Raw genomic sequence first — 20,135 nt, 5'->3', positions numbered from 1 at the left:
CATATTGATATTGATCATGCTTTACATACTCAGTACATTCTTCATACTGACGTCCTTTTGTTTGTGGACGCTGCGTCATGCCCGCAGGTAGCCAAGGAGACAGACTTGATTCGTAGCTATATTCTCAGGGACTACATAGCGGAGCTCCATTTCATTCGGAGCCATAGCTTTTAGGTACTTATTCTTTTGTGTACATGATTATGGGCATAGCGGGGTCCTGTCCCGCTTATGTAATATGTTGTACTCTCCTTATAGGCTCGTAGATATGTGTATGTGGTTAGATGTGTTTGGCCTCGTCGGCCTATATTTTGTATATCATTTTGATTAGCCTTGTTGGCTTATGTACATTGACACGGCATAGACGCCAAAGATGTTATAAAGGCCTTGTTGTCCAAATGAGACTAGTTTGATGAATGATTTGAATTATGTGTTTAGTAATGTGGCTCACCTAGATGTAAGTATAAGTGTAAGCCAAGGGGTGCCGGGTGGGCTAGCATCGGGTGCTCGTCGCGGCCCTCTAGATGGGTCGTGACATGAAGCTATGTCCAATAGATTTGTAGTTGTTGCAACAGATTGTCTACTTGTTACAACAAGTGTAAAACTTGTTGCAACAACTAAAAATCTATTAGATATCTTCTACAAACAGAAGCAAATAACTGAAACTATATCCAACAGATTTGTAGTTGTTGCAATAGATTGTCTATTTGTTACAACAAGTGTAGAACATGTTGCAACAAATAAAAATCTGTTGGATATCTTCTACAAACAGAAGTAAATAATTGAAGCTATGTCCAACAGATTAGTGAGTCGTTACAACAGATTGTCTACTTGTTGCAAAAAGTGTAGAATTTGTTGCAACAACTACAAATCTGTTGGTTATCTTCTACAAATAGAACCAGATAAATACCAGGACAAGAACAAAAAAATTATTTGTTGAATATATTTTCCTAAACCCTGAACCATACCAAGACAACAGCAGAAAAACCATCTATTTCACTGCAAACACATAACAACAACCTGGATTTTATCCAAACTTTTCCTAAACCCAAAAAAAAAAATTCGAAACTTCCATTCAAGATTTTTTTTTTGGAGTGGGCGAGGAAGGGGGGGGGGGGGTTGGATTGCAAAAAATCAAAAATAAAAACTTTTCAAAACTTTTTTTTTAAAAACAAAATTAATTTTTTTTTGGGTGAGTGGGGGAAGTAAGAAACCAAAAAAAATAATTCAAAACTACTTTTAAAGAAAAATCATTTTGTTTGGGGGGGGGGGGGAGAATGGGGTGGTGAAATAAAATTCTTCAAAACTTTTTTTTTCAAAATAATTTTTCCGGAAGGGTAGGGGTGCAAAAAAATAAAAAGGAATTTTTTTCAAAATTTTAAAAAATATATTTTTTGGCCGGGGTGGGGGTGGGGGGAGGAAGAGGAGGGGGTGAAAAAACAAATAAAGAAAGTCAATTTTTTTAAAAAAAAATCAAAATTAAAAAAAAAAAGAAAATAAAAAATTTATTTAAAAACAAATGGGGGGAGGAGGAGAAGTAGGGGGATGATAAAAAAAATCGGGAAGGGGGGGGTGGGGGGAGGCGAGGGAAGGGTTGGGAGGAGGGGGTGAAAAAATAAATAAAGAAAATAAAAATTTTAAAAAAAAATTAGGGGGGAAGGTGTGGGAGGAGGAGGAGTGAAATTTTGGTAAAAAAATATTTTTTTTAGGGGCGGGGGGGGGGAGAGTTGGGAGGAGGAGGAGGGGGATGAAAAAATAAATAAAGAAAATCAAAATTAAAAAAAAAAATGGGGGGGGAGGGGGGGGAGGGGGGCGGGGGGAGAGGGAGAGAGAGAGAGAGGAGAAGAGAGAGAGAGAGAGAGAGAGAGAAAAGAAAATAAAATATTTTTTGGTGGGGGTGGGGGGGGAAGGGTGGGAGGAGGAGGGGGTGGGCGGTGAAAAAGCAAATAAAAAATTTAATTTTTTTAAAAAATAAAAATTGGTGGGGAGGGGGCGGCTGGTGAAAAAGAAAATAAAATAAATTCAAAATTTTTTTGGTGGGGGGCGGGGGAGCGGTGGAAGGAGGAGGGGTGGCTGGTGAAAAAGCAAATAAAAAATTCAAAACTTAAAAAAAAAAAAAAATTGGGGGGGGGGGGGGGGGGGGGGGGGAGGGTTGGAGGAGGAGACGAGGGCGGCTGGTGAAAAAGAAAATAAAATAAATTTAAAAAAATCAAAAAAAAATTTGGGGGGAGGGGGGGGGCGGGGAGGAGGAGGGGGGTGGCCGGTGAAAAAGGAAATAAAAAATTCAAAACTTAAAAAAAAAAAATTAGGGGGGGGGGGGAGGTGTGAGGGGGAAAGGGGGGAGGAGGAGAAGGGGTTGGTTTGTTTTTTGGATTAATTTGGGGTCTTTTTATATTTTGTAAAAAATTAAGAAGTTTGAAAAAATACATTTTGGACCCCAATTTTCTTAATCCCAAATTTAATTGGGTTTTGCTTTCAAGTGGTCCCCATGAGTCACCTATACTAATTTCACAACTAAAAGGTCACCTATAGCTAATTCTTCCAAAGTTAATGATTATTGTTGTTTATCAAAATTTTAATTTTTTTTCTTAGCCTCTCCTAAAGTTTTGAAGTAGTTCAACTGCAAACAACTGTGCACACTTTTTCTTTCAACTGATAAGTTGGTAGTTTAGTAAGTGTTATGAAAGATAACAATGTACAAGTAGCTGCAGATGGGGTCGGCATGAGCTATTGTTCTTGATTAGTGGTCTTTCTTTTCTTAATGTTTTTCTTGGTGAGTAGTTATTCATCACATGTATCTGATTTGATTAGTGGTCTTTCTTTTCTTACTGTTTTTCTTGGTGAGTAGTTATTCGTCACATGTACTTGATGTGAGGTAGCAGGTATCTGGTGGAGTAGTTGAGGCACGCAAGCTAGCAGGACATCCCGTTATATAAAAAGAAAGAAGAACCCTATCTTTTGTTCCTAAACTGCAACTCCTATTGTTAGTTGTCTATATATATCTGGGATTGGATATTGAATCAGCTCAAGCTGAACAAAAAGAAAAGCAAAGGACTAAGCTACTTTTTCCTTAAATTTTAACATGTTAAACATTTCAAATACTAAGCTACTATTTAATTTCTACTTTTTCCTTAAATTTTTATTACACATCAATTTATTTTTTATTTATATAATTTTCAGAACGTTTCCTGTCTCTAAATTTAGTGAGTAAATATCTCAAAAGCTCACTCAAACTCAACTATGAGAAATTATGTAGCAAAGTCATTCAACTTTGTTTTATATCAATAAAATCACTCAACTAAAGGTAGTTCTCTTAGAAAGTCACTCAATTTTGTTTTCAAACTCAACAGTCACTCAACTATTGGTATGTCACTTAGAAAGTCACCTATTTAAGTACTATTTTTTTTAATTAAATTTTACTGACATGGAATTTATATTTAAACCCAAATTTTTAAGAAATAAAAAGATAGCCGCTTTATTGACCCACTCCACTTGACCCGACCCGCAAAAAAATATATTGACATAATAAGACTTTACTACATAATTTCTCATAATTGAGTGACCTCTTGAGATATTTACTCTAAATTTAATCAAAATTGTAGTTCTTTGTTTAAAAGGACTATTAAAGTTGAAGATAATTTGATCACAAGAGTTCTTAACTTTTAATGAACAATAAAACTAAGTTGGAAAAAACCAACAAACAATAAAACAAAGTTAAGGGAAGAGCGATACAATTTTACATAGTTTAGGGTCTCTTAAGTGAGTTCCTGAAAATATAGGGGGCTCAACAGAACTCAACGTCAGTATTAGTTTCTCTCATTTCGGAAAATTAAGTGCTTTTAAGCCCCCCAAATTCTCTTCCTTTTAATCTTCTTCTCACTTTGTTTCCCCATTATAACAGTGCCTAAGTTTAACTCAGATTTTGGTATAAAAATCAGGAAAGTGAAGAAAAAAATTAATATGGATGAAGAAATGTCGAATTCAGCACGGCGACTGTCTCTACGAACACGTAAAATTGCTCCAAAAATGGCTGCTGCTCTAGCCAGTTCTGATAATAGAACTCAGGTACTACTATTCTAATATACCTCATGTTTTTTTTTTTTTGCCCCCAATTTATTATAAAGTATTTTGCATTTATACAACTGTTGAAAATATTAGGGTAAAGCCAGCTTCAGCGGAAAATTACACTGTTTATATGGTAGATGTTTAACCTCTTTGTGTGTTACTTTTTTATATTTTGAACCCTCTTATTGAAAATCTTGGCTCCGCCATATCGGGGAAAAGCATTATACATACTATATCAACCTTGCATAAAGTGTATAAAGGGTGTTTATAAACAAATATGGACTAAATTGGGTGTTTATACACAAAGTATGGGCTACGTGGCGGAAATATTTTCAAAAATAGACATAGAGCACGATTTTCCCTTTTGTATATCCTGTTAGTTTAATTAGTTCCTGGATGGATAAAATTACACTCTATGTCTATTGGGAGAAAATATTTACACGCTTCAGCCCATATTTTGAGTTTGTTACCCGGTTTAGTCCATATTTGTGTATAAACACTTTTATACAAGGTTGATACATTATGTACAATGCTTTTCCCCAAACGTATAATATTGTATATTGGGCTATGTGGCGTAATATTTTATGTTGGGCTGTATATTTTTGAAAATTTCCCTATTCTAAATACCTTATGTTTTCAACCAAATTTTGATTTTTTTTTTTTTTGAAGTTTTGTGTTTATCATTTTGGATATTGCTAGTTTAATTAGTTCGTGGATGGAAAATCACAGTCAAATACTATTCGGCCATCTAGTTTACAAAATGTGTACACAGTGTATAGGTAGTGTATAAAGTATACTCCCTCTGTCCCAACTTATGTGATACTTTTCGCGTCCCGAGATTCAAACCGCATGTACGTTGGTCAACATTTTAAGATGTATTTTTTCACCAAATTGATATGAGAAAAGTTGCAACTTAGTACTTTTTATGTAGTTTTCAAATATGTAAATTTTAAACTTAAAATATTGAGTTAATCTAATCCAATTTAACTTTAGTCAAATTGACTCTCGAAAAGCAAAAAGTATCACATAAATTGGGACGGAGGGAGTCTAAATATAATAAATTATGCATACCTATACATACTTATACATATAATACCCTACATGTACACAACATGTACAGCGGCAGTGTATAGATAGTGTATAATTTGGCCATGTTTGGTAAACTAGATGGCCGAAGGGTACATTTAGGTAAGTTTCCCAATTAAATCTTCTTCTTTTTTTTTTTTTTTGGTTTTTCGTTGTTCGAGTAGGCTATGCTGGCACGGCTTGATGCTTTGGAAAGTGATAATGCAGTAGCAGAACCACAACTACTTGATGACGATGATGAAGCTTCTCTTGACGATGAGGATCAAGGTTTGCTGTTTTCTTATTTCTTATCATTTTGCTCCTTGTATGTTCATAAATGTGTTAAATATGTGAACACGTTACTGCTTCCACAAGTTTTAGCTTGTTTGGAGTTGAAATTGTTCTTCGGTTGGGATGCATTTCTTTTTGCACATTCCTTCTGTTCCACTAACTCTGCATATGTGAGTTTCCCATAACATAGTACCAAATCTGGATAACGGAGGAGGATTGTGGGAGTAAATAGTCTATGTATGATGAATCCCTCTTAATATTGAATTCATTGGTTGGGAATGTGCTCATCTAGGCACGTGTTACATCAAATAAAATTGGCCTGAATATGGCGGAAATGATACAAAGTGTTCATATAGCTGATTCCACTAGGCATAGGTTTGATCGATTCCTGGAGTTCTTCCAATTCCTTCCGCTTAAACGTACTCGACACGGTTATAAGGTTATAGAAATAGAAGCCTGTCATATAGGCAAGCATTATATATTGGATAATTGATAAGAAGATAGATCTTTCACCAACACTCTGCAGGGAATCTATTTACAGGATTGAGTTGTTTCATGTTGCTTTATAAGGGGTGATATGAGCATATGGACTTGTATATTGTGTATTTTTTTATTGTACATTCACAGGCTTTAATTGATTCATATTGCTCAACAATGAGTGTGTGTTTCCATAGCTTGTTGACATTCACGCAGCTCCAGTAATTCACTTGCATTATCTTGATTCAAAGCAAATTTTAATGGGATTTAATGTTCTTATTGTGTCTGGGGGCTTAGTACTTACCCAGAAAACCATTGCTGTTAGAAAAAGATGCAAATGTTTTGTGAGATGGATTCTCTTCTTGTGTGTCCGTGAGCTTAGTTTTCTACCCAGAAAATTATTTACTAATAGGTTCTATAGAAAAGTTAACAACCACTGGACAATAGGAAAACAAAGGAACAGTGGAAGAAAAAAGGGAAAGAATATAATTTTATTGTATTATCTTCATTTGTAGGATCTATCACTTAAGTTTAGTTCAGAAAATATGGCCCAGAATCGGGGGTACAATAACATTAGTTTCATATTGACCATCTTTATCTCGCTATCCTCGTCTTCTTTTCTCTTTCATCCTTCAGCATACTTCTTTTTGTAAACCTTCTCTTCTAGTCTTTAAGATAACAGTTTATATGGTTCTATTCCTTTCTTCTCTTATGTCCTGTCTGACTTCTCGGTTCAATTTATTTAATTTTATTCCAGTGTCCCATAAGAAGTACCCAAAAGGCACAAAACGGAAAACACGCCAAGCTAAGGCACTTGAGAATAAGAGAGCCCCCAAATCATTCCTTGAACTCGTGAATGAGGTATAGGTTTCTCCAATACTAATAAGTGTGTTTTCTCTCTACTTGAATGACATAAATTAACCTCTCACCGTATTACTTGTGAAGGCAAACCTGGAGTCCTTGCCACCACATGTGCCAACCTATTTAAGAGCAGCAGTGGGACCACCAAGTTCCACCTCTCGTCGTCATTTCTGCACGGTTTGTGGTTTCTCCTCAACCTATACATGTGTGCAGTGTGGGATGCGCTTCTGCTCAATCAAATGCAAGACTATTCACAATGAAACTCGTTGCTTGAAATTTGTTGCTTGATTGGTGAGAGTTGTAACCTAAATATATTGGATGACCTGTAGCATTTGCTAGTTTCATGTTTATATAGCTTATGTACATATTCAAGTACCAAGTTCCACCTCTCGTCGTCATTTCTGCACGGTTTGTGGTTTCTCCTCAACCTATACATGTGTGCAGTGTGGGATGCGCTTCTGCTCAATCAAATGCAAGACTATTCACAATGAAACTCGGTGCTTGAAATTTGTTGCTTGATTGGTGAGAGTTGTAACCTAAATATATTGGATGACCTGTAGCATTTGCTAGTTTCATGTTTATATAGCTTATTTACATATTCAAGTACTCTGAGTAATCTCACTTTTAAATATTGGACTTTGTCCTTTTCTTTGGTGCACATTGCTTGTTACTCAAGCTCCTCGTATTTCGATATACTATTAGTGCCTGATATTGGAATCTATAATTCACTCACTCTTCTACAATATATTCAGGAAAGGGGTGATGTTTTGTTCAGCTTTTAATAGGTGATTTCTCTGCCGAGATCTACAAATGTTTGAATGGAGATAGAATCTTAAGTGACTCGTCGAAAGAAGAAAAAGGAGAAAGATGTCATCTTAAGTGCAATTTGGCCATTCTTTTCAGCTTTTGATATGCGTGCAGCTACAAATATCAAGAATTATATAAAAATTACTTTCACAGTTAGTAGGCAGGCAAAGTAACCAGAAATTTGCATGTTGGCTTGGGGCAATAAAAGCTTCTAGATATGTGGGTAGTCTATCTATATATGTGGGTAGTCTATCTATGCAGAGTTTCCCGCTTCACAATCAAGCTTGCCAAAAAGCTCTCTTTGCTTGGAGTTTTTGCATACTTCATAATTTTGTTTTTCTTTTCTTAAAACATGCCTTTACTTACCTTTTGACGGTGTGTGAATTTGCCTTCCCCTATATGCTTTTGCTTCTCTTAGCTTGTTGTTCTGTCAAATATTCCAATATTTCCGCTGGAAATGGAGATAGACGGGGGGTGTACATCAAACCTTAATATGGTTAGTCATTGTCTTTTTGATTGTCTTTCATCCTGGAAGCCATTTCAATTCAATTTGACTCCATTCCTAGAGAATAGGCTGTTTTGTGCTTCATCCTTTAATGCATTTATTCATTTGCTCTTATTACTGCAGAAGGCAAGGTATAAACTTGCATCTCTATGTGTTGCTGCCAATAATTTTTTTTTAATAGTGTCAAATCAGGTAGGCATGCACTCAAGGGTCTGACTTTGGTGGTCAATGGAGTGGGTTGAGAACCATTGAGGTCTCAGGTTCACATTCTAGCGGAGGAAAAAACACTAGGTGATTTATTTCTATCTGTCTAAGCCTTGGGAATAGAGTTACCCAGTACTTGTGCTGGTGAGAGATGACAGGCACCTTATGAAATTAGCCGAGGGGCGTGCAAATTGGTCTGAACACCATGGCTATAACTTATAATTAAAAAAGGGGTAGAGAGGCATATAAAGTTTAAGCAGTATGGAAAATCCTCCGAGTTTAAAGGAGCTCAAGGAAGTACATTTCGATGGTCTTCCACTGTTAACAGGTGAACTTGGTGAAGCTTAACACAATTTAACTGATTTTCCAGTTGTTTATGGATTTAAGACGTGTAGTGTTATAACTGCTTGTTGCCTGCTAGAAGAAGCAAAGGCATGATAAAGTTGCTTAGGCATTATCTACAGAAACATATAGCAACTTGACTTAATACTAGGCATTTCAATCTTGGACAAATGCCATTCTAGATGTAGCTGTTTTGTCTTGTTTTCCCGTCTCTTTTCATCTTATATCTAGTAAAGCACTGTCCAAAGATCCTGCATACACATTACATGACAGAAACACAAGTCTACTTCAGGACATTATAGCTATCCTTTGATACATAGAAGTGATCAATATTTCTTTATGCTTGTTCCTGAAGTATAACATAGTCCATTTGTTCTTAAATAGCTTCTATCAAAAGGACTTCTACATCGGGTGGCGAATCCTAAGTGTAAATTACGGATTCACGGGAATTCAGTAACTTTTGCCTATACACAAACACACACACACACACATATATATATATACATATATATTAACTTGAGATCATGTAAAAACTCAACAACAAAACAACAACATACCCAGTGTAATCCCACAAATGGGGTTTAGGGCAAGATATACGCAGACCTTATCTCTACCTTTGTGGGGCAGATAGGCTGTTTCCGAAAGACAAATCATGTAAAAACTCATAAACTTTAAACTCAGGATCCTCTGCATCCTTGATATATGCCTTGGTAGAAGATATTGATTCCCCGGGACCTGGGTTTATGCGGGTCTAGTCATCGCAAGTCAAAAAAATGAGTAAATTATGATCCTATTAAAGAATTTTTACACAATTAAATAGGTCACTTGTCTTATAATAAGTGATATCAGTAACATGAAAAATAAGAACATGTAAAAATATACTGATAATGTAAAATTCTTTACATTGCCAATGTATGTATATAACTTAAATCTTACTTATACTAAAACTGATTTCAGTAGCTAAAAAAGGACTATGTATCTACAATTATGCTGCGTCTACTTCTTTGTTCTAAACGGCTTGCAATTCTTCCCCAATCTCTTTGCCATTTCTTTTTTATTAAAGAAATTGCCTCATCATAAGGATTACAATTTTGCAACTCTCCCAAAACTCCAAAAGTGGCAACTGCCTTAAATGCTAAACTGCTGCTAAAATAGTGATTATCAAGCTTGTTAAAAATGGTAATGGCGTATTGGTCAAAACACCGTGGCTCGTGGCCAATGAGCCGTCACCAGCACCAGCATACGATTCTCCAGATGATTTCTGGCTGCAGCATTAAACCATAATTATAAGACAAAATGATCATTTATCAAGCAACAAACAAAGTACTAATTTTGATATGTATTGAATAATGAATAGTAACTCTCTTTCTAAGCTAATGTGTCCCACTTATTGAACAGAGTTCTAAGGTCAGTCTATGACCCCTGGATGCCGGAAGCAACCTCGGGGCGATCTAGTAGCTCTCATGGGGTTGGAATGATGGAGTTAGTTCATGAATTTCCTTCATTTCCGTATATATATTAACTTTTGAATCCACTTGTAATGGTAAAGATAGTTCAAAAATTGCTTTAGGTAATAAGTTCGAATTTTTTAATAATATTGTTAAATTTCTGGCTCCGCCACTGATGATGTATGTCACTCTAAAGCATAGGCAAATTTATGTATAAAATTTGGGTCAGGTGAACACATGGTCACTCAACTAAACTCGATATATTATGTGTATAATTCTGAAAATATATCTAATATTAATTCTAAAAATATATCTAATATTAACCGAAGGAACACATGGTCAAACCAGGCCGAGTCGAGCACTAGTTAGGGGTTGTGTTTATTTCCTCAAGGTCTCGGGATCGAACCCGAGCTCCTACACGTTTTGTGCTTAATTTTCTAAAGCATCCTTTTAACTTTCCTTTTTATATTATTCTAAATCCTTTTTCTTCTATAATTCGAATTACCCAAAAGTAAAAATCGTGTTTCTTTTTATATTACATCTAATGAATTTTTTCCTTTATTTCTAATTACCCAAGTCCCAAAAGGCAAAAGAAATTAAAAAAAAAAAACCATAGGCGCTAAGCAGCAACGAACCAAAGGCAAAAAAAATAAAAAATAAAACCCATAGAAAATGGTGAACCCATCCTCTTAAAATCCTGGATTCGCCTCTGCTTAAGCATCTGCCAAGTCCAGTCTAATACAAAACTAAGTAATCTTTTAGTGAGTTCAGTGGTATATTTTGCATCATTTTGATTGTATTTACTAATAGAAAATTTCTGATCTGAATTTAATGTGGGTTTGCCCCCTCACAAACATATTGAACAATAGATGTTGATAGGGCAACACAAAGAGTTGGGTAATTTATTTATTTATTTTTTAAAAAGTTGGGGGCAGGGGCAAGAGAAGTGGCGGGGGAGATTACAATGTGAGGAATCGAACTCCTCACCAACAAGGTGAAAGTTCAGGTAATCAGCCAACTGATCTACTAATATTCCGTAGAAGTTGGTTAATCCAGTTGAAAAACATTTTCTTAAAAGGTTGTGAGAGAGAATGCCACTTTAATTAAAGGAGAAAAACAGAAACTGAAGATACAATTAGAGGCGGATCTAAAACATATGTTACAGATAAGGCTGAACCTAGTAATTTTGCCCCGAACTGTATTTGTGTTAAGAAATTCACTATATATATACATAAATAATCTATCTTAAACCCAATAAATAAAAAAGATTGTGAAGTTTAAAATCCATAAGCATAAAATCCTGCATCCGCCTCTAGACACGACAAGTTAAGCAAACAGTGGAAACAAGTTTGTCACATACCTAGAAGGAGGGCAGAAGGTGATAACATAATCTGCCGATCCACAAGTGAATGTGCTGGTGCCATCATCATAAGCATAGCTATACGATCGCGGACATGCACTCTTGAAAAACTCCGAGTAATCCGTTGGCTTACAAGTATCAGGCGTCGCATATGGGCCACTACAACAATATCTTGGATCCCCAAACGCTTCACAAGCGCTCTTACATCCCACACACTCACCACCACCACCACCACCACCACTACTACTACTAGGACTATTCATCATCATCTTTAGCTCTTTCGGGCACGACCCGTTGAGATCCACAACACAACCTGTTGTTGAACAGTTTCCAACTCTGGTCCCGCCTTGTGGACTCACAAGCATAGGCAAGTTATAACCGTCCACGAGACTAACATCATAGAAATCGAGCCCTCCTGCACCGTTCAGTGTGAACTCCGCCAGAGTAGCTGGCGGAGCAGCTCCTCCTCCGGAACATTCCAGTGTTTCGGAGCCACAATCGCCGGTTGCACAAGTGAATTTACCCGTGGAAGTATCTTGCGAACAAAAAGTGCGGCCCCATAAACGACCTGACCATCCCCTTGGAACGGGAACGGGAAGAGATTGGCCAGGATTTAGCATGAATCCTGTTGGGGCAAGTTGGGCTGTGCCTGCACCTGATAGTATCCCTGGCCATACTTTATAACTGCACTGATTTACTAATGTAAATGTCGCTGATAAGGCCCCTGTTTCATCACCAAAAAAACAAAAGAACAAACTCATAAACACTAGTCAATCAATCAATTACGTCTCAATCTCATATTAATCGACATCAATCACATGTATCATCTGCATAGTTGGAGCTAGAGTACAATATAGAGGTTCATGGTCAGAGGCGGTTCCGGAATTTAACTTTTATGATTCTTAGCATTATACTCCTGTTCAAATCTAATATTTCTTAATATATTAGTAGATTCTTACATATGTATCGATCCTCCATCAAAAGTTGTAGGTTCAGATGAAACCGTAGCTCTCACGGTTCCCAAGTATTAAGAAATTTACTAAATATTTATAAAAGATTGACTGAATTCAGCTATTAGTTGTATATTAACTTGAGATCTTCTGTATCCAAAGCCGCTGATCATCTGTATATATTTACTTATGTTCTATGAAAATTCAGAATCAGAATACACGAATCCCACACAAAGACATCCAAAATTTAAACTTGATCAATTCAACCTTTAACATTCTTAGTACTGAATCATTCCAACTCTGAAATTATGGATTCTGAATTAGCCACAAATAACATACCTCAAAAATTTACTGAAAAAACTAGACGTAAAACAAATAACAGAAGTAAAAAGTCACCTGAAATTAGAAAGATGAAGCATAAGGAAAAGAAGGCAAGAGAAACTTGAGCTTTCACCATTGTATGTCTTTCTCTAAATTGGTTTGAAGGGAAAAGAAAAAAAAAAAAAAAGTGAAGAACTGAAAACAAGAAGTTAATGCGGGCACGGAAAAGAATGTGAAAAAAAACTAAAAAGACAAGTTTGATAACGAGAATGTAAGATGCTATTCCTACATGAAAAACAAAAAAAGTGAAAAAAAAAAAAAAAAAGGAAGGAAAGAAACAGAGATGATATTTATAGAAACTATTTTGGAAGGACATTCAGAAAAAACGCGGCCAATAGTATTGTAGGTCGGTAGCTGTGTTTGCTAGGAGACAATAGGAGAGGTAATGTTATTCCCTTATTAGTAGTCCCAATTTATATATGGTATTTTTGAAGTACTACCTAGTATAACTTGTACAAATTACTAAAAATATGCTAAAAATATGTCCCAAATTACTTGTTCATTCACAAAGTAAGATAAAATTAATTAAATATTTTTCATCTAGTCTTAATATTAAATGTTCTTGAAAATAGTTAATATTGATTAGTGCGTATTTATTAGAGAGAGATAAGGGTGCGTGCAAAGAGAAAAGTGAATAAGTAATATGAGACGGAGGGAGTAAAACAGTTTTTCTTTTACCGCAACCTTTTCACAACCTTTTAAATATTTAAATTATGGATTGTTATGACTTATACATCTTTTTTTCGATTTGCTTGTCCTACTTTTTCTTTAGGTCTGTTTAAAAAAGAATGTCTATTTCCTTTTTTGAAAACTCTTTAATTTTAACTTTACATATGCCACATCTACGACCACAAGATTAAAGCGTATTTTGGTATATTTTATACTCCCTCTGCCCCAAAAAGATTGTCTTAGTTCCGAGTACGAGAGTCAAATTAACTAATGTTCGGTGTGAGTGAATTAGGACATAGAATCTTTATTTATTTATTTTTAAATAAAACTTACATATTTAGAAACTACATAAAAAGTACAATAATTAACGATTGAAAACATTTAGAAAGTCTTTGAAAAATTATGGTCAAAGAAAATATCATTTCTTGTCTAAATAGTGACTAAGACACTCTTTTGGGATGGGAAAGCATATCTTTAATTTCAGACCACAAAATTTAGAAGTCTTCTTTACTTTCTTAAATTTCGTGTCAAATTAAAACTAGACAAATAAATTAAAATGGAGAGAGTGGTACTTTTTATGTACCAAACACCTTAAGTTCAAGAACTTATTTGGGCAATGAATAGGTCATGATGAACTTAATTATCACGTTCTATTGTGATGCATAATGAACAACACATACGATATACTTTTTTGCGTCTCAATTTAAGTGTTTTAGTTTGACCTGATACGGAGTTTAAGAAATAAAAGGTTGACTTTTATATCTTGTGATCTTAAATTAAAGATGTGTGTAATTCTTTACATCTTGTGGTCTTAAATTTACCACGTGAAATGTTGAAATTGAAAAACTTACTAAGGGCCCGTTTGTCCATAGAAACCAAATTTTTTTTTACCTTTTTTGGAATTTTGGAATTGGAGTTGGAGTTGTGTTTGGCCATAGTTTTTGAAATTGTAGTTTTTGGTGAAATGTAGTTGTAAAAAAGTGAAATTTTTTGAAAAACAAGTTTTTCTTATTTTTGGAATTTCGGAATACAACTTCAAGTTGTATTTGGAATTTTCATGACCAAACGCTAATTCCGGAAAAAAGTGAAAAAAAATTCTGGAATAAAATGAATAATTTTTATGGTCAAACGCCTACTAAAACTATAGAAGAGATACTCTTTTTGGTACAAACCAAAAAAGAAAATAAGTCAAATTCCAGGGAAGTTTTAAAACGGCTAACTACACAAATATTTATAAATTTTGGCTGTTGCCATAAATAGGCATCGCAAGACCAGCTCTTCCCCCGGTTAAATTTAACAGCCAATAGGCTCTCAAAGTGCAAGGCAACTAGTTTTTGCACGGATTATCCTTCAAACGTACAGTTGTTTAATTTTTGTCCCTCATATATATGGTCTTTAATTTTTATCCCTGCTTATTTAATAAAAAATCTAGACCTGCTTTATTCAGCGTAATTTCTGCTACATTTTTATAATCGGAAACTGAATTTTTGTCTAGCTCGGCATAAATTCTGTAGGAATTAAATTATGCGGCATAACTTTTGTAATATTTTTCAGATTATGTAGAGTGTTGAAAGTTTTGTCTTGTCCGGTATAATTTGTGTGGATGTTATGATTCATATGCCGAAGTTAAACATAAGATATGTCGAGCGAAATCTAAAATTATGTCATTTTTTAGATTATGTTGAAGGTTGAAAGTATACCTTGTTCGGCATAATTTGTGCGGATGTTATGATTCATATGCCGAAGTTAAACATAAGATATGTCGAGCGAAATATAAAATTATGTCATTTTTTAGATTATGTTGAATGTTGAAAGTATACCTTGTTCGGCATAATTTGTGCGGATGTTATGATACATATGCCAAAATTAAATATTTCAAGCGAAATCTAAATTATGCCGCGCCAAAAAATGTTGAAAGGCCAAAAATTAAAAACCACAAATTTGAGGGCCAAAAATTAAAAACTATCCTGAAATAGGAACATTTGTGCGAATGACCCGCACGGCAACTGGCTAGGCCCACTATTTGCTGGTTCTTCTCTTGTCCGGCGAAATTGCACAAGCATAAATGTTAGTTATATGATTTAGTAGCACCCCAAAATGTGGCCTAGCAGGTGCTTGAGAGCCTGAGACATTGGACAGGCATGAATGCCAACATGATTTAGGGGCACCCAAAAATGTAGCCTACCGTGAACGAAATCTCATTTGACTGCTATGGTAAGCAAAGTCACCTAGAATTTGTGTTGATAGAAAAGTAACATGTATTCAATTAAATAGTTGAAATACGAATCTATCGGAAACAGTCTCTCTGCCCCACAAAGATTAGGGTAAGGTCTGCATATATCTTATCCTTCCAATACTCCATTTGTGAGAATACACTGGCCATGTTGTTGTTTAGTTGAAATACCAAATAGTGTTTCGGTGTACATTGATGGCCACCTATAAGTAGCTGTTCGACACACAGGACATAGAGGCTGTAGAAGTACGTTATAGCAGGCTACTCTATCAGCTATCACAGTCACCAAAAAAAAAAAAAAAAAGTTTAAATATGAAGCCAACCAAATTTATTCTTGCCCACAGCCTAGCCTACCTTGCATAATGCATATGTAATCCACAAAGTTCCTTTTAGCTACCTTATAAGCAAGATCCTTTTTGTTTCCTTTTACGAGTGTTTTAACTCCTATAACTCTATAACAAATAAACAAACCTCATATGAAATTGTAGGCTATGATTCAGTTTCTGATATTGATACCTCCACATCAAAATATATGTCAAAACTTGGGTCTAACAATTCATTGGAGATTCAGTCTGAGGAAAATGCTAAAGGGCCCAAGAGTTCTCAATCAAGAGGGCATTCAGAGGGTAGCTTAAAACACAAACTTGATCTACTAAAGTCTGGTCTACTGCTAATCTTCTCATTTTCTTTATTTACTTGAAAGTATGATCAGGATTAATTTGTAGCTCTACTTGATTTCTCAACCCTTTACCAACATGGCATGAAACTTTCAAAATAAGGGGGATAAAAAACCAACACTAGTTATGCACTTATGCTATTGCTCAATAGGTACTACTCACAACATATTTTGTATAAAACTTCACTTTCGTATAATACTCAGTTGTTAAGTAAAGCCCCACTTCTGGAGGACTAGAACCAGAAAACAAACTGAATCAGCACGACACTGCATGTTTACACCAACTGTTATCTACAAGAGACAATCAATTCATTTACACCATTCCTACCAGCCAACAATATTCGACTTTCGTCTAAACACACTAGTATGGAGGAATCTAGGATCCACCTCGTTCTCTGACTCCACAGTGAGGTGCAAATATTCATTCAAGACTGAGACAGAAAAGGCTTCCTTTGGCCGCCAGAGACCAGAGTCATGATAAATTAATGAAGGCGGCAAAAACTCAAGATAACTTGGGAGTTTCTCTGAGATATAACTTGGGAGTTTCTCTGAGATAGCAAACACCTCACATTTCATTTTCGACTTAGTGGTGGAAGCAAATCTTCATCTCGACCTTGATAAAATTGATGATGTTAACACCAGCATTTACAAGTTCATGGTCATTCTTTAAAATTTTAATAGCTGAACAGATCCGAATACTAGTCCTCAACACTATTATTTTCTAAAACCCTAAGCATAAACACTAATCTTATTCATAATCCACATCAAGCATCAACTAGACAGGGTCATTCATATATAAGTTCAAGTAAACAGCCTAAACACACTTATGCAAAGTCATTCATGGTCCTGAGACAGCCCAGGCAACAAAAGCACCCCACAACCACCCTTAAGATGCATTCAGAAGTTAGAATTCCCGCACTCATCTCTTTACTTAGAGGATCACTTTGAGTAAAGAAAATATCACTTAGTTTTATGAACCATCACCTTAAGAAGAAAAATAAAGCAAACTGGCCCTACTAATATTGGCAACTGGCAAAAACAATTTTTTGTGTAAACTTTACACTGATATTCAAGCTTCGGTACCGTATCACAAAATATGGCACCATCACTACCATATTTAGCGAGACCAAAAGATTCAACAATACCAAGAATGTTCACGCAACTTCGGTCCATATTTAGAGTCTGAGGTTCAGTATCATCTCTAACTAAATGCAAGGAAAACTAAAGCTAGTAAAAGCAGCAAAACAAAGCAATGGCTTAACTTACATCTTAATGTCACCCCCATAGGCCATATAGATCTCCTAAGTTAACAGCAACTGGTGACTTAAACCTACCTCTAAACCCAGGGGCGGAGCCAAGTAAGGCCAAGGGGGTTTATCTGAACCCCTTCGGGCGGAAAGTTACATTTTATATACAAGGTTGAAATTATATTTTTTGTATATATAGTAGATCCCCTTGGCCTCTTCGTGTATTTTTGAACCACCACCGCCTAAACCCAATCAATGACCAATCTCTCCCCGTGATTAAGCAGCTGAAAGTCTACCAGAGGACTATGGTCCTCTACCATCACTTGATGGGCACCAGGCATTCTCAAACCCACACAGACATAAAGCATACATACACAAAATCACTACAACTGAAAAAGTGAAACATCTCGGACATGCGTTCAAAAGCAGCTAAATTTGCACAACTTTTAACATGAATCAAAATGCAGAGCATTGACATCAAAGAAGTAAAACATTAACAGGCACAAAACAATAATCCAGAGTGAACTTTACTCCTGAGAAACCCAAAAATAGCAAAAACGGGCCAAACTCATTATATATATATTTGTATAACCAACCAAAAAAATCAAAACTTTCCATCACAGGAACAGTTTGTAGCAAAATCTCAACAACTAATTAGTCTTATCCTAAAAGCTACCAATCCATGTTATGTAGGAATATAAAAGGACTAAAAAAAAAAAAACACACATCAAATTGTCCATATTAAAATACTCCTAAATAATAAGACTTTCTCACTTCACAGCTGGACTAGTGCATTCCCTAGCAAAATGGCCACCTTCTCCACAGTTGTAACACTTGCCACTACCAGCACCACCAGATCTTCCAAACCTGTCACCACCACCACCGAATCTCCCAAAATTGCCACCACCACCACTCTCGCGTGAACAGTCCCTTGCCAAGTGCCCCGGCAATCCACAATTATAACAACCCTCATTACCACCACCACCACCACGTCTCTCACTTGGACAATCTCGAGCCATGTGCCCAAACCCACCACAATTATAACAACCACCACCACCAGCATTACGATCACCAACAACACCACCAATACGGTCACAATCCCTAGCTATATGCCCTGTCATCCCACAAGTATAACACCCACCACCCCCAACACCCCCAACATTACGATCACCACCAACAACACCACTAATACGATCACGATCACATTCCCTAGCTATATGCCCCGTCATCCCACAAGTATAACACGCACCACCACCCCCAACATTACGATCACCACCAATACGATCACGATCACATTCCCTAGCTATATGCCCCGTCATCCCACAAGTATAACACGGACCACCACCCCCAACATTACGATCACCACCAATACGATCACGATCACATTCCCTAGCTATATGACCCGTCACTCCACACGTGTAACACGCACCACCACCATTACTTTTACGATCACCACCACCACTACGATCACAATCCCTAGCTATATGCCCCGTCATCCCACACGTATAACACGCCCCACCACCACCACCATTACGATCACCATCACAATCCCTAGCCACGTGTCCAATCCTCCCACAATTATAACACTTACTCCCATTCCCACTAACCCTAACCCTAACCCTAGCACCAACGTTACCGTCAAGAGATTCACCGTTAGGACCGGTAACATCAACGGCCTGATACTTATCACCGTTACCAGTTACAGTAAACTCAACTTTTTGACCTTCATATAATGAACGAAAACCATCAGATTTAATCTCAGATTGATGAACAAATACATCATCTTCACTTCCATTATCAGGTTTAATGAAACCGTAACCTTTTTGGTTACTAAAACGGGAAACAATCCCTGTTAATCGAGTTGTTGCCATTGATGAACAAGGTGATTTTTTATTTTTTTTTGTGCCCTAATTCTTTGAAAAAGCTACTAAGTAAATTTGGTTTCTATGATAGGGAGTATATATAGGTTAATTTGTTAAGCCTAATTGTGTTAGGGCTTAATCGGATCCCTGATTTTAGATGGGTTTGGTTGTATTTTTTTGGTAGTTGAGGATCAAGGCCAAAAAAGGAAGAAAAATAAAAAAAGAAGCAATTTAAGCCCTACCCAGATATGGAAAATTTCGTTTTATATTGAATAAATATTTTTATAACATTGTTTGTACAGAAAAGGGTCAAATGTAGGGGCGTTTGGTACTTAGACAAAATTATCCCAGAATTATAATTTTGGGATTAATTTATCCCATCTCTTGGACTAATTTATCCCATCTAGGAGATGGGATATCTCATCTTTAAGTTTGGAATGCACTTTATACTTTGTTTGGTACATCATGATAAATTTATACTTTCTACCAAACATGGTACAAAATTAATCCCATAGTTAGTGCTGGGATATCCCAGCTAATACCGTGTATCAAACGACCCCGTACTATCAGAAATAGTTTAAATATAAGGAAAAGGGTCAAAAATACCCCTCTACTTTGAAAAAAAGGCTAAAAATATTCTTCGAACTTATTTTGATCAAAAATACCCCTCTCATTCTTAAAGTTTTCAAATATAC

General features: G+C 36.0%; 3 protein-coding genes across 3 annotated transcripts; 1 reads left to right on the top strand and 2 right to left on the bottom strand.

The window, feature by feature from the left end:
- The first annotated feature begins 3,825 nt into the window (after positions 1 to 3,825).
- Positions 3,826 to 7,130, top strand: LOC132037311 (SWR1 complex subunit 6). The gene is made up of 4 exons (XM_059427806.1): positions 3,826 to 4,062; positions 5,313 to 5,415; positions 6,653 to 6,756; positions 6,841 to 7,130. The coding sequence occupies exons 1-4, from the start codon at positions 3,958 to 3,960 to the stop codon at positions 7,042 to 7,044; spliced, it is 516 nt and encodes a 171-aa protein (XP_059283789.1). The 5' UTR covers positions 3,826 to 3,957; the 3' UTR covers positions 7,045 to 7,130.
- A 2,343-nt stretch (positions 7,131 to 9,473) lies between these two features.
- On the bottom strand, positions 9,474 to 13,004 carry LOC132037451 (pathogenesis-related thaumatin-like protein 3.5). The gene is made up of 3 exons (XM_059427973.1): positions 12,769 to 13,004; positions 11,423 to 12,146; positions 9,474 to 9,879 (listed from the first exon to the last, which is right to left on the bottom strand). Exons 1-3 carry the CDS (start codon positions 12,827 to 12,829, stop codon positions 9,750 to 9,752), a joined length of 915 nt encoding a protein of 304 aa, XP_059283956.1. The 5' UTR covers positions 12,830 to 13,004; the 3' UTR covers positions 9,474 to 9,749.
- A 5,123-nt stretch (positions 13,005 to 18,127) lies between these two features.
- On the bottom strand, positions 18,128 to 19,729 carry LOC132036521 (cold shock domain-containing protein 3-like). Its single transcript, XM_059426874.1, has one exon. The coding sequence runs from the start codon at positions 19,447 to 19,449 to the stop codon at positions 18,349 to 18,351; it is 1,101 nt and encodes a 366-aa protein (XP_059282857.1). The 5' UTR covers positions 19,450 to 19,729; the 3' UTR covers positions 18,128 to 18,348.
- Positions 19,730 to 20,135: the final 406 nt, after the last annotated feature.

This window comes from Lycium ferocissimum, chromosome 11 (genome assembly GCF_029784015.1).
Source record: "Lycium ferocissimum isolate CSIRO_LF1 chromosome 11, AGI_CSIRO_Lferr_CH_V1, whole genome shotgun sequence".
In the NCBI taxonomy this organism is placed as follows: domain Eukaryota; kingdom Viridiplantae; phylum Streptophyta; class Magnoliopsida; order Solanales; family Solanaceae; genus Lycium; species Lycium ferocissimum.
Note: the sequence above shows the minus strand (reverse complement) of the source record. Positions and strands in the feature narration are given on the sequence as shown.